The sequence below is a fragment of the Phalangium opilio genome, unplaced genomic scaffold, assembly GCF_054372755.1.
Source record: "Phalangium opilio isolate 3A_F unplaced genomic scaffold, DU_Popi_V2 ptg000037l_1, whole genome shotgun sequence".
Lineage (NCBI taxonomy): Eukaryota > Metazoa > Arthropoda > Arachnida > Opiliones > Phalangiidae > Phalangium > Phalangium opilio.
This window is the reverse complement of record NW_028324160.1, coordinates 51,823-66,768: the sequence shown is the minus strand read 5'-3', so window position 1 is coordinate 66,768 and position 14,946 is coordinate 51,823. Positions and strand designations below refer to the sequence as shown.

Here is a 14,946-nt window from a genome sequence, read left to right as displayed (position 1 = left end):
TTGGAGTTATGGTGTGCGAATATGGATTTGCAGTACGTTTTAGATCCATACGCTTGTGTTATGTATGTTATATCATACATTGGAAAGTCACAAAAAGGGATATCATCTCTCTTAAGTGAAGCGGTGAAAGATGCTAAACGCAAAGGCAGTAACGTTAAAGACAAATTAAAAATGATAGCTAACAAATTTCTGAATGGGGAAGAAATTAGTGCTCAAGAGTGTTGCTATATTTTGCTATCAATACCAGTTTGCCGAAGTAGCCGTGCTACAATTTACATTAACACATCACCACCAGAAGAAAGGGTTCACATACTAAAACGGACATTAGAACAGCTTCCAGAGAATAGTACTGACGTTTTTGCTGAGGGGCTGATTGAACACTATATTGCCAGACCAAACAATCTTGAGATGGTGAGCCTGGCTACTTTGGCTGCGTGGTACGAATTTTCTAAAACCAAGCGACAGAGAAAAAATGTACAACTAAATGATGATGAGAATGACGATGACAACAGTGAGAACACTTCCACGTGGTTGCAGTTGAAGGATTCAACAGGTTTCGTACGAAAAAGAGTGCAACCAAAAATAGTTAGGTTTCGAAAATATAGTATGGCGAAAGATTTGCACAACTATTATAGAGTTGAACTTATGTTGTTTTTACCTTGACGAAATGAAGAAACTGAACTGCTGCTGGCAAATGTAACAGAAATCAATGAACGCCTTAAACTTGAAATTTTGCAAGTCCGAAAAGAATTTATTTGTGAGACTGATGAATTGGAAATAGAAAGCGCAATAAAGGAAATCTCGGAAAACGAATATATTGGTAACGTTGAAAACATTCAACCTATGATGGAACACCAAAATGAACGTGACAGAAGTTTTACTTTGGATGATCCACGTTATTACGTGAATTCATTTCAGGAAGCTGTTGGTGACATTGGTCGTGACCTCGAACCGTCAGCCTGTGGGGACACCTACAGTAACTCTTGTTAACAATGAGGAGTACTACAGTATGCTTCGAAAGCTAAATTTGAAACAACGAGAGATTTTCTATTACATCTTGAACCATTTTAAAACTTCTGAAATGGAACCTCTAAGAATAATAATAAGTGGGGGAGCCGGTGTTGGAAAAAGCCTTCTGATTCAGGCCATATATGAAGCTATTACCAGACACAGGGAAAGCTGCTTTTAATATTGATGGAGTTACACTGCATTCTGCCTTTAATTTGCCAACAAATCAATTTTCTGGTGTAATGAAACCTTTGGAAAGTGATACTCTGAACAGGAAAAGATGTGCCCTATTAGGATTGAAACTTCTAATAATTGATGAAATATCCATGAAAATATTTAACTATGTCAATGTAAGGGCCCAAGAAATTCTTGGTTCTAACAAGTCTTTTGGTGGCTTATCAGTTATTCTGGTGGGAGACTACAATCAACTTCCTCCTGTTGGTGATAGTTACACATTTCTACCTCTTAAAGAAAAGCATAACCCATACGCGCCGCTGATAAACAATCCCCTTTGGGAAGAGTTCAAACTGTACGAACTCGACGAGATCATGCGTCAGAAAGATGATAAAATCTTTGCAATGGCTTTGAACCGAATGGCTAAGGGTGATATTAATTCTGATGATATTAAATTATTTAAAAATCTACACTCTAAGAAAAAAGGTTCTACTTTGCCGAGAAAAGGGTTCTTAACGCTTGTCCCCTATTTTAAACCCTTATTTGATCAACATAGAACCCTTTGATATGAGTTCTCTATAAATCCCTTAGGAGTTCATCTACGATCCGAGCTGGGGTTTTTCTTTGAACCAAGTTAGTTTCTTTTGGAACCGTATTAGGTTCCTCCCTGAATCATGTGGCGTGTGCCTCAAAACCTTGTTCAGTTGTAATCGGAACCATGTGTAGTTTGACGGAGAACCGTGTTGAGTTAGACTCTGAACCTGGTTTAGTTCGACTCTGAACCCCACTTCGTACGGCTAAGAACCGTATTGCGTTAAACCCAGAACCCTGTTTAGTTCGACCCAGAACCCTGTTTAGTTATAATCCGAACGCAGTGTAGTTTGACTCTGAATCGTGTCGAGTTTGACTCTGAACCGTGTCGAGTTTGACTCTGAACCCTGTCGAGTTTGACTCTGAACCCTGTCGAGTTTGACTCTGAACCCTGTCGAGTTAGCCTAAGAACCCTGTCGAGTTTGACTCTGAACCCTGTCGAGTTAGCCTAAGAACCCTGTTTCGTACGGCTAAGAACCGTATTGAGTTAGACCCAGAACTCCATGTAGTTTGACCCTGAACCGTGTTGAGATCGCCTAAGAACCGTGTTGCAATCAACCCAGAACCCCTGTAGCTCGACTCTGAACCCGGTTTAGTTCAAATCTGAGCCTGATTTATTTTGACTCAGAGCCCTCGTTTGTTTATTATATCATATCATATGACCTCCCTATAGAGGTTCTCATTTACAAGTTTACACTATATATAAATGTAGTAAAGCTGAATTAAAGAGTAAACACCAAATTTGAAATATTAATATATAGAAATAGTTTCTTGGAATATTGAAATGAAACAGAGCTTTGCAGCTACAAAACAACAAAAGGAATCGTAATGCCGAAACATATTTAACATATTTTCATTTAATATTCAGCAATAAAAAAATGTTATGATTTTGTAAGAGATCATTTCATCCTACTCGCTTTGTGTTTCTATTCATATGCAAACTTCATTACTCGTTCTATATAAACTTGCACTCGTGTCGTTCCGTAGAAACGAAGATTGTCTTGAACAATTTAACAAATATAACTAATATTATTTTTTTTTAATCGTCAGTATTTTTCCTTAATTCTAGTTAAGCCGTTTTAAGAAACGTTATTCTTAAAATGATATTAAACATAGCTATTTTTGACGTTTGACTTCTAGCCTACACCGTTTTCACAATTTTTGAAAATTTAGGGTATATAAGGCGATTCATCCACAAATGATAAGAATAAGCGCAATTGCGTGAGCATTTGGTGGAAGCCCTGTCATTGGGAGGCTAAACGTTTCTCGTAACCATAGCCGATCGCGCGTACATCTTAACCCCAACGATGATAATAGGGTAGAAGCCAATGTTGCAGATTGGCGTGTATGTGGTATATAACATATGAAAGACAAGTGTGGAGATAGCGTAATGAAGTAGAATTTTCCTAATTTCTGTTAACTGCGAACGCGGTCCGGGAATTCTGAACACGGTTTCTCCGATTTGCCAACTGCGAACGTGGTGACAAACAGACAAACACACAGACACGTTCGGTGCTATACCTCTTCGTGACGTCATCGTCACTCGGAGAGGTAAAAACCGGTGTTAAGGGAAAATTCAAGTGATTTTCATGAATTCCCCTAATTCCAAGACATTCCAGCATATTGAACTCTCCGATTATTATTTCCCAATGATTGAAAAATCAAAATAAGTATGAATCCCCGAAGAATTATAAATACTTTTTTGATTTTTAAAAGCTTGGGATTTTTTTTAGGATATGTTTCACTATGCAGGGAGAATTAGTAGATGATTTCTCTCTTCACCCTTCACGCTCTAACTTAAAAATACACCATATGAGGTAAAAAAGTGTTAAGTAAAGCCCAAAGGTGTTTATCCGCACCATTAAAACAGTTTTATATTAAACAACAATGCGATTCGGAATTGGTTCGATTATAAACGGTTGTGTTTACACGTGGTTTCAAATCATTTCCAATGCGTTGGCAACGGTTCGTGCAAGCTCGTGCAAACGCGGCTTGTATTTCCGTTTAAAAACATTTCAATAAGGGTCAATTAACACCCAGCCGTTTTCCTAACCACCCATTGATAGAACACCTTCAACTGAAACAAAAACACCCTTTAGATTAAAGCACACCTGGAAGAGTCAATAAAACCTAAAGGTGTTTCTACGTACCAGTGAATCGCCATTTCCTTTAAAACATACCTAAAAAGAGTCAACTAGCACCTTTTACGAAAAAAACACCATCTCAGTTACAAAACACTCTAAAAAGGGTATATAAACACCTCAAGGTATTTCCAAACACCCACGAAACACCTTTTTTTTAACAGTGTTCTTTCACGAACCTTTAAGGATCTTTCAAGAACCCGTATTTTTTTCATGAAGCCTCAAGGATCTATCGAGAACTTGAATGTTCTTTCACGAACCGTGAAGGCTCTCGCAAGAACCCAAATGTTCTTTCAATAACGTTCAAAGATCTTTCAAAAACCCCAATTTTTTTTCAAGAACCTTCAAGGATCTATTAAAACCCCACACGTTGTTACAAGAAGAGTTAGTATAGGGCGCTGTCGGTTAGCTGTGGCATAGGGGCTAGCCACCACCCCACTATGCATTGTAAAGGCGTTAGATAAGTGGCAATAAGTCGCAAGATGACTTGGTCCAATTAGCTAGCTGAACTTAAAGAAAAGAACCCTTTTAATTAGATACGATCTGATAAGAACCTTCCTGTTCTACTGTGAACCTTCATCCACATCTGGGATTCTTTAGCGTTCCAACAAGAACGTAAGAGTTCCATTGAAAACCCTCGAAGAACCCTTTTTTTTACCGTGTAGAATCGTCATTCTTAAGAACACCACCAATTGAAGCCCTTCATTTATTTGCTACGATTGAAGAAGTAAACGCTTTTAACGCCACAAAATTGAGTTCGATGAACGCAGAAAGCATAATCTCAGTCGCGTTTGACTCTGCCACTGGTGATGCTAGTAACGAAATTAAAGCAAGAATTCTCGAGGATGTTAAGTTCCTAAAAACACAGGACACATCTGGTTTACCAAGGGAGTTAACTTTAATGATTGGAATTCGGTATATGATGACTAATAACTTAAACACGCCAGACGGTCTGGTAAATGGCGCGACAGGTAGAGTAAGAAAAATTGACCACGGTCAAAATCAAAACGGAGACAAAGTTTGCGTTAGAGTTTGGGTAGAGTTTGAAAATAAAAAGACTGGAAAGGAAACGAGGAAAAAGTTCGACGGTTTAATGAAGGCTAGCAACATTAGTGAAAACTTCACTCCTATAACTTCACTCCCATAGAAAAAATTGTGAGAATGTTTAACAGAAGATCTGGCAAGATAAACATATATGTTTCTAGAATACAATTTCCTTTAGTAGTTGCTGAAGGTATTACTGTGCATTAAAGTCAAGGTGATACTTACTCTGAGGTAGTCGTTCACCTTAACCAAAAACGGACAATGAAACGTTCTCAGCTATATGTTGCTTGTAGTAGAGCCAAAACCTCGTATGGATTGTTTATTGTGGAAGACTTTCAAACGCCTAAGCCAGCAAATAAAAACGCAGATCATGTTGAAATTGAAATGTCACGCCTTCGTAACCAGTGTCCTCTAATCTTTCCACATTTAACTAAACGCATTGCTATTTATGCTCATAATGTACAGTCTTTAAACGGTCATTTGCCAGACGTTTCTGCTGACCTAAAAGTCTTAGAATCCGATATTATTTTTTTGGTTGAAACTTGGACTAAAGAAAAAGATCACTTCAACATTCCTGGTTTTTCAGAGTTAAATGGAATATATATTCCTGACGGTTCTCAAAGAAAAGTCTTTGGAATATCAGTTTATATAAAAACTTTGTGATACCAAAGTCAGCACATATATTCACACGCCCTCAGCAAGCGCGCATCTCTGCTTATGGTTCAATGGCCGTGTAGCTGACCAACAACTGGCGGTTCTAGCACTCTATTGCTCCCCATCCTGCAAACTTCAAGACGTAATATATAGTATTGGGAAATGTATTGCAGGGTCTTATGACGAAGATATTCCTACAATGGTGGTTGGTGATTTGAACATAAACCTTCTTGACAAATCGTCCGTGGAATCGGAGAAATTGATAAAAAATTTTGTGATAATGGGTTCATCCTTTTACAGGGACTATCAAAGAAACAGTCAACAAATGGTATTAGGCAACTACATGTAGCTTTTGGGGATGTAAAATTTACTAGAATTTATGAGGCTGCATACAGGGAAAGTTATTATTCATACCACAAAGGAATGTGTTTTTTCTTATTCTAATGTTAGAATAATAGTTTGCCGTTACACTTAAAGCCGCATTGTGATTGAACGAAACAACCTAAGAAGTGAAATCGGTTTCTACTTTCAAAATTCAGTCTAGTTGCGGGCTAAAATTGCTTTTAGTTGTGCTTCTATTTTGAGTCAATTATCATGCAAATTTAGCTTGCAGCTAAACTCATATTCTTCATGTCATGAGGATAACTTCTAAAAATTACTAGGTATTACTGAAATTTTTTCACTTTACTCTGAGAAAATTATGTCTAACGTCAAACATGTACACCTATTTTTCTATTTTACCTCAAGTTTTTAAATTTCCCATCAAAATTTTAACTCAGAGGCTCTTAGTGCCTGGTTCGCTTCTTCGAGATTATTTCTACTTTAGCGAAAGTAGAACCATACGACTCCTTATCTATCAGCGAAAACATAATGTTAAAATGTTAACATTTCTACCCAATGTATACGTCCCTAATTTCGGGTTTTCTTAAAGAAAATATCCCAAATTTCGGGTTTTGTTAAAGACAATATCCCTAATTTCTGGTTTTATTAAAGACAATATCCCTAATTTCGGGTTTTTACCTCTCCGAGTGACGTATGTCACGGAGAGGCTCTAATCTCGACGTGTCTGTGTGTCTGTCCGTTGTTAAACCCACGTGACCGCGTTCGCAGTTTGCAAATCGGAGCAAACGTGTATTCAATTTCCAGACCGCATTTACAGTCCCGGAAATAGTATTCCACTTACAGGCTATTACTCCATTGCCTGTTTAACAACTCTGTTCATTCGTCCACCCCACATGGACACCAGTCTGTACTTACTGGCTTCTAAACACCACCACCTTCTCGTCTTTGTCCATTCCACATGGACACCAGTCTGTACTTACTGGCTTCTAAACACCACCATCTTCTATTCTTTGTCCATCCCACATGGACACCAGTCTGTACACCTGGCTTCTAACACCACCATCATCCTTAAGGTTAGGACATACGCGGCGATCGGCTAGGGTTACGAGAAATATTCCCTTTATCCTTAATATAAAGTGAATATGTGGAAATATTTTTCGTAATTATGATGCATTTAGTACTTTTGTAGCTTTAAAGCTCTGTTTCATTTTGATATTCCAAAGATTTTTTTTTAATATTATTATTCGAAATGGCTGTTTACATATTACTTAAGCTATACTACATCTGTATATAGAATAGTCCTTGGTTTAGTGATTTCATGAAGAAAGCTAAGATCTAAACTCCGGCGGGTATGTCTAATATTACCCGCAATAGGCTTAGTGAAATAAAGAGTATATAATTGAGACCTGAGGTGAAGTAAACTTTGGGTTTTGATTTTCGTGTCTGAAATGAAGAGACATCAACGGTTCAGAGTGAGCCGAAAGTTAAATACACTCTTAAATAATCAGGTTAAGATTTTATAATAGAAGAAAAGAACATGGTGGCAATTAGATTAGTAGGGCTAAGCTACAGAGTTTTTATTCTCTTTATGGTGCGCATAGACTATCAGTGCGTCTAGCTACAATTTAGCTTTGGTATTAATTAACGTTGACACTCATGTTGGCAAACTAAGAATATTGTTGAGGTGAGACGAGACGGTAGTGTTTACACTGCTAACCAGTTGTGAATGTAGCTGTCAGAATATAGGGTAAACAGCTGAAGCGTAGACTTCATTTCCTGTTCTTTTTGCCATTGACTGATTTCCATGTGTCCAAGATTTATCCTTATTGGATGTAAATGTAAATTCGCTATGCTTGGAATACTGCTTCAATATTTCGTAAATATTTACTTCAAAAAAGTGAAATAATTCCATATATAGGTAAATAACTTTGTAGTAGTAGACCTCTTGACTCGGAGAGGTAATATTTTGGTTTTCCCAACTTGTGTTAAAGACAATATCACACTGCAAAAAGCGTTAATATTCCTTGGGGCATCTTGTTTAAGACTAAACAACTGTCTTTTTGAAGACTAAACAACAGTCTTTTTAAAGACTAAACAACAGTCTTTTTTTAAGACTAAACAAATGTCTTTTTTAAGACTAAACAAATGTCTTTTTTAAGACTAAATAAGTCTTTTTTAGGACTAAACAAGTCTTTTTTTAGGACTAAACAAGTCTTTTTTAGGACTAAACAAGTGTTTTTTAAGACTAAACAAGTCTTTTCTAGGACTAAACAAGTCTTTTCATATGACTAAACAAGTCTTTTCATATGACTAAACAAGTCTTTTTTAAGACTAAACTACAGTCTTTTTAAGACTAAAACCCGGTCTTTTTAAGACTGTAAACCCAAGCGTTTACTATAGATAGTTTAAAACTATAAATATGAACTCAAGGAAATTCATTTCGGGGGCCCAAAAACGTCAAAAAAGAAAGAGAGATGAAATATTGGTTGATATTATGAGAGGTGCAATGGAACGGTTTTTGCAACCATCAACTAAAGAGAATGTTAGTAGTATCGGTGAGAACCATGAAGTTCAGGAGCACGATGTAGAATGCGAAACTGAAGCTGAAAAACATAATTCCGAAACTTTGATAACCATTTCAGGCATTCTTCCCGAAATAAATGCTTTCGGGCTTTCAGGTTCAGAAATGGTTACCGAAGAAACACTAAAAATTAGAGATACCGATACAGATATAATTGAAAAGCAAAAGCCCATTAAAAAATGTAGTAAAGAGGAGGGAAGTACAAAATCATTATCAAATTTGAATGCTTTGGATATAAGTTGGGATAAAGATTGTTTGCCCGTTCAGCAAAACGTGGTTTCTTTCCCAAAAACTTTAATTGGTGCCAAAAATCGAGGCTTCAATTATTCTTGGTACAGCAAATTTGAAATGCTCGAATACTCCGTAGCAAAGGATGTGCCGGAATGTTCAAAGATGGGAGAACTAAAGTGATTTAATTCTCGGCTGATTTGGGAGAGCTATAAAAGAATGCCTACCGACTGAAAAATAGGTATTCTAGGTTCGATTTTGAATCTACGTGTGAAGAAGGTCTTAAATAAAAACTAAACTGACTAAATTAAATATGAAAAATGAGAAAACTGATTTAACTTTAATTGCAAATAAAAAAAATAAAATAAAACAAAAGAAAACAAAACAAAACTTATCTACTCAAAGATGGTCCAGAGTGGCGTGGCTCTAACTGGGGAACTTTCTCTAAAGGGGCCCACGTGGGGCATAGTCACGGTAAGTTCCGTGGTCCGCATTCCAGGTCGCAAAAAGGAGAAAGAGCAACTAATAAAGGGTTTTTGGCCCTTTTATACAAAAAATCTCAAATATTTCCACTCTGGCCACCAGTAGTACGAAAACGAGAGGCGCGCTGGGTTTTTGGTGACGTAGCCAGCGTCCTCGCTTCTTCGTAAACAAAAAAGGGGTAAAGCCCGTACAAAAGTAAAAGCGAAAACAAGATTTTTCTGTAGGCTTAAGGCCCAAGTTGAAAACACTTATGAATAGTCAAAAATCTTACATGAATATTTAAGAAACTAACACATGAATATATAACTTAAAATTATTTCTCAACACAAACTCCCCGCCTTGAACTAGTTTAGTTCAAAATTAAAATGTTCATTAGAGTTCTTAGTCATTAATGTTCGTCGAGTTCAAGAAAATATAGAAGCTTGATTGGTCTGCGCATCTCTGTTCCATCTGGTAATTTAAGTAGACAGGATCTTACTTGGCCGTCCCGACCCATCTGGGCTTCCTTTACGCGTGCTAGCTTCCATAGAAGCCTGGGCGTGCGAGGTTCCTCTATGAGAACGACATCTCCATCTTTTAGGGTTCTCGTTGGTCTGTCCTTGGTTTGGTGGTGCGCTGACCGAAGGTCCAAAAGGTAATCGGCCTTCCATCTTCTCCAGAATTGATCCAATAAGGTCTGGCGGTACTTAAGGCGTTTCGTCAGATCCTTTCTCGTAGATGGTTGGGTTACGCTGCTTGGAAATGATTGCGAAGGTAAAGACGTCAACCTTCCTCCAACTAGAAAGTGCGCTGGCGTAAGCGGCGCGGGCTCATCGGCTTCGTTATAGACAAATGACAGCGGTCGCGAATTGACTATGGCTTCCGCTTCGGTTAAAACGGTTTCTATTTCCTCGTATGTCAGGCGCGATGTACCGAGCACTTTGCGTAGCGCGTTTTTCGTCGATTTAACCATACGTTCCCAAAAGCCTCCTACCCAGGGGGCTCGCTCCGTTATGAAAGTCCATTTTATCCTATGCTCCGCCGCGAAATTTTGTACTTCTGGACTTCTGACCGTCTTCGCGAGAATTTTTAAATCTTCATTGGCGCGCTTGAATGTTTTCGCGTTGTCAGAAAACACGTGGCGCACGATTCCGCGACGCGAAATAAAGCGTCTAAATGCTAATAAAAAGTTTTCGGTAGTTAAATCTGAAACTAATTCGAGGTGAACTGCGCGGGTTACCGCGCACGTTAAAAGGGCTATATAACTTTTTGTTCCCGACTTGGTATATAGCGGACCCGCGTAATCTAATCCGCACGTTTCGAAGGGCGGTGTTCTCGTGACACGGTCTGCCGGAAGAGAAGCCATGGTTGCTACCGAGGGTTTGGCGCGAAATCTCTTGCACTTGTAACAATTGTTAATAGTTTTCTTTACCAACTGACGGGCCTTCGGTATCCAAAAACATTCTCGTACCTCTACTATTGTTTCGTTTGCGCCTCCGTGCATGATTCGGTTGTGGGCTCCTCGAGCGATGAGTTCTGACAGCTGATGTTTCGATGACAGAAGCCAGGGATGCTTCTCCTCGTATGAGAATTTGGTTTGGTCTAATCGTCCGCCTATGCGAAGTAATCCGTACGGATCTAAAAAGGGGCTTAACGTGTAGATTTTCGAATTAACTGATATTCTGTCACCCTTTTTAAGGGAAGCCACTTCTTCGGGAAAACTATTCCCTTGGGCGTTCTTGATGAGGGTGTGCTCTGCTTGTGTTATCTCCTCCGCTGACAGTTCGCCTTTCTTACGGTTCTGAGGGTTTCTGCAGTTATGGATGAAACGGTGAACCCATGCAACTGTACGATTCAACCTTGAGTGATTGCTGAATCGGTTAAGGTCCAAGAGTGTAGCTTCTGTTCCCTCACTAGCTACTAGTATGGCAATGGCATCTTTCGAGACGCTTCTCCTCTCTTCCTCCAGGGCCTCGCTTGGGGTTTCTCTTAAGTCTAGGGGCTCGGCCTGATTTTGATACTCTTGACGGAGCCATGGGGGTCCAAACCACCATAGCTTGCTTTCTACCAGCTCCCTCATCTTGATACCTCTGGAAGGGAGGTCCGCCGGATTGGTGTCTCCCCTGCAATGCTTCCATAATTGCGGGTCTGTCAGCTCTTGAATTTCTCGGACGCGGTTGCTGACAAACGGCTTCCATCTTGAGGCGGATCCCTTGATCCATTGCAGCGTGATGGTCGAGTCGGACCAAAGATGTATGCTAGTGGGCTTATTAGTAAGTGTTTTGCTTACGTGGGTGACTAAACGTGCACCAATGACGGCGGCCATGAGTTCCAAGCGAGGGATGGTTAACTTCTTAATGGGTGCGACTCGGGTTTTAGAGGTGACGAGGCACGTGGTAACTTTCCCCGCGGAATCTTCGTAACGTAGGTAAACGGTAGCGGCGTACGCTTTCTCGCTAGCATCTACGAAACAATGCAGTTGCCTGGAGATGATCTCCTTGGTGCTGGCTTCTCTGTAGTAGAAACGCGGAATCTTCAATTCTTTAATCTCCGTCAATTCTTCACACCAACTGTCAAATTGGGAGGCCAGGTCTTGAGGAAGCTCGTCGTCCCATGTTAATCCTCGTTCCCACAGTACTTGGAACATCATCTTGCCTCGTATTGTGTAAGGGGCGAGTAGACCCAAGGGGTCATAGATCCTCGCTACGGCCTGGATGAGTCCCCTCTTGGTCATTGTGGGACTGCTAAAATACTGCAAAAGTGCCTGTGAATCATAATTAAGGAGGTCTTTACCAGCGTCCCACGACATCCCCAAAATCTTCAGAGGGGTGTCGTTCTCCAAGTTTTGCTGCTGTAAGCCGTTCTGCTGCCATAATTCCCTTAATTCAACAGAATTAGTGTTCCATTTTCGGAGGTGCATCCCTCCCTCTAGCAGGACATCCGCTGTGCTTTTCGATAACTCGAGTGCTTTCTCTACGTCATCTTCGCCTCCCAATAGATCGTCAACATACAGCTGTTGGTCTATCAATCGCTTGACTTCTGGCTTGGCTTCTTCATATTTTTTGGCGTGGTGTCTTACAGTGAACGCCAATAGGCAGGGGCTCGCGGTTACCCCGAAAGGGACTCGTTTAATCCGGTAGGTCCGGAGTTTGAATGGCGTTTCTACTTCGTTAACATTTATCCATAAGAACCGAACGCAGTCTTGATCTTCTTCTTTTAGCGCGATTTGCAGAAAAGCCTTTTGTATATCGGCTGTAAACGCGATCTCTTTTTCTCTGAAGCGAAGGAGAATGTCTATAATTTCCGCGTTCAAATTCGGCCCTGACTCCATGCAATCGTTAAGGGATGGTCGCCCAGCTGGGTGCGACGACGCATCGTGTACTACTCTAAGGGGGGTCGAACTTGATTCTCGTAGAATGTGACGGTGGGGGAGGTAAAAATAAGCCTTTCCTGAGTCTCTATCTTCGTTCTCTGGCACGAGCTCTATGACGCCTTCTTGCAGTTGGTCTTTAATAACTTTGTTATATTCGTTTAACAGAAGTGGTTCTTGTTCTAACTTAGATAGCAGTCTCATTGTTCTAGTCTTTGCGTTAGCTAGGTTGTCCCCTAATTCAGATTTTTTCTCGTTCCATGGGAACCCTACCTTATATCGCCCGTCATGGAATTCTATCATGGATTCTAATTGCTCTAGTACTTCATTCTCAGAAAGGGACTCTTTTCTCAAGTCATTAATCCCTAGGGTTTCAATATCCCAAAAACTTTGTAATTGCTCTGATACAGGGTCTAATTCCGGAATTGTGGCTAACATTACTGCTACTGAGTTAACGCTAACAGTGGCGGGACCTCGTGTAGCGGTTCTTCCGTGTACCACCCAACCCAGTCGGGTTTCCATAGCGGCTAAAGATTTTCCTAGCATTTCTGTTCTGCCTGTTACGACTTCCCAAAAGTAGTCTGCCCCAATCATGATGTCAATTGAAGACCTGTATCTAATTTCTTCATTAACTTTGGGGTCATCTGCCATGAGTAGACCTCTCCTATTCATTTCTTTCGCTATTATCTGGCTAGGAACTGCGAATACGGCGCCATTGACGTCGGGGGTTTCTAATGCGATGACTCTAACGGTGACCTTCGGGTCATGAATGCTAATCATATCTACTTGAATCTTTCTTCTAGTCGAATAAATGGGAGTCTCGCTCTCAAAGGGGAATATTTCGAGGGTTTCTTCGCCTACTACTGGCAGCTGTAATTTTCTCGAGAGTTCAGCGTTGATAAAGGTGCGATGGCTCGCCCCGTCTAAGAGGCAACGGTAACGGTTACTCCCCCCTCCTTTCACTAAAGCTTGAGCGGTTTTCAAGAATATTTCCCCTCTCTGGTTTTCGTGCGTTATTGTTGACAATGCTGCCGTATTTTCTACAGGTGGGGGTGGGGGATTCTCTCGACTTGTTTCTTCGCGCGCCCTCTCTCTCGCTAAGCTACCGCTATTTTCTTGGCCTTCAAAACACAACGTGTGGTGGTGCCTTTTGTTACACTTTTTACAGTTCTTTATTCTGGCTCTACAGAACTTAGCCCGGTGATGCTCGCGTAAACAAATGAAGCATCTTCTTTTTCTTTGAATAATGTCTCTTCTTTCCTCGGGGGTAAAATGTTTGCATTCATTCGTGCTATGGGAGGATTTTTCGCAAAAGATGCATATTCTATCCGAAACGACCGTGTTTAGGGCTGCCGCGGTTGAGGGGTGCTTCGGTTCTCTCGCGAACCCCGATCTTGAGCTAAACCTATCTGGGGCGTCTCGTTCGTTTGCCATCGTGGTTGTTTGGAACGTGAAAGCTCTTTCCATACTGGCTATTTCTCGGCTGAGGAAATTTAAAAAGTCACGTGCCGTCCACTTGTTTTGAGGTCCTATCATTCTTGTAAACATCAATGCCGTTTCTTTTGGGACTAGCTTTATCAAAACTGGGCATAAAAGGGGCACCGAAGGTATCTAGCGCGATTCCAACTGACTCTAAACTACGTATTTCGATTTCACAAGTGTCGTGTAGTTTTCTAAGGGCGCTTACATCATGTGCCTTCCTAACTGGTGTTAAATTTATTAAATTGTACATGTGGTTATCGATGATTACGTCTTCCTGCCCGTAACGGTTTTTCAAATTCCTAATGGCTGTCTCGTAATTTGGTACCGTATTTGTTAGTCCTTTAATAGATAGGGCAGCTTCGCCTTCTAAGTACGATTTGAGATAACTGAACTTCTCAATGTTATCTAATTGTGGGTTAAGGTGGATCGTTGTCTCATACACGCTCCAAAAATTCTGCCATTCCATAATGTCCCCGGAAAATCGTTTAATTTCTAATTTTGGTAGCCTGACTGATGGGGCCCACCTAGCTGGCCTTTCGCCTTGTCTCTCTCCACCATTAAAGGTCGGCTCGCGTTCGATTCGTCCACGGGCTATCTCCCCGCCGGTCGGCTCCTCGAATCTTTCGGACGCCGTCGAATCGGCCTGCGATACTACCGAGTTTCTACGGCTACGTCGTTCTTTGTTCATTTCCTTTGTATGGAATTCTACCCTAGTCTTAAATTCTAGAATTGCTGCTCGGTATTTTGTACTTCCTCTATTTCTATCTCGTAATTTTCTTCATCTAACTCAAGAACCAATGGCTCTATCATGTTGTCTAATTCTGCTAGTTCTTCGCCCTTGATGGTTAGCTGTTGTAAGCTAATTACTA

At 40.5% G+C, this 14,946-nt stretch overlaps 2 protein-coding genes across 2 annotated transcripts; one reads left to right on the top strand and one right to left on the bottom strand.

Annotated features, from left to right (window-relative positions):
- The first annotated feature begins 1,151 nt into the window (after positions 1 to 1,151).
- On the top strand, positions 1,152 to 5,061 carry LOC149682821 (uncharacterized). The gene is made up of 3 exons (XM_089871171.1): positions 1,152 to 1,611; positions 1,842 to 1,946; positions 4,580 to 5,061. Exons 1-3 carry the CDS (start codon positions 1,152 to 1,154, stop codon positions 5,059 to 5,061), a joined length of 1,047 nt encoding a protein of 348 aa, XP_089727297.1.
- Positions 5,062 to 9,634: 4,573 nt separating this feature from the next.
- Positions 9,635 to 14,062, bottom strand: LOC149682820 (uncharacterized). The gene has a single exon (XM_089871170.1). The coding sequence runs from the start codon at positions 14,060 to 14,062 to the stop codon at positions 9,635 to 9,637; it is 4,428 nt and encodes a 1,475-aa protein (XP_089727296.1).
- Between the last annotated feature and the right edge of the window lie 884 nt (positions 14,063 to 14,946).

What these genes read in the sequence shown, in the direction of transcription:
- LOC149682821 (XM_089871171.1), top strand. Translation starts at nt 1,152, where the DNA reads ATGAAGCTATTACCAGACACAGGGAAAGCTGCTTTTAATATTGATGGA. An exon ending in TTTGAACCGAATGGCTAAGG is followed by an intron (nt 1,612 to 1,841) that starts GTGATATTAATT and finishes GAACCGTATTAG; the next exon opens with GTTCCTCCCTGAATCATGTG. An exon ending in TGAGTTAGACTCTGAACCTG is followed by an intron (nt 1,947 to 4,579) that starts GTTTAGTTCGAC and finishes TTTACCGTGTAG; the next exon opens with AATCGTCATTCTTAAGAACA.
- LOC149682820 (XM_089871170.1), bottom strand. Translation starts at nt 14,062, where the DNA reads ATGGAAAGAGCTTTCACGTTCCAAACAACCACGATGGCAAACGAACGA.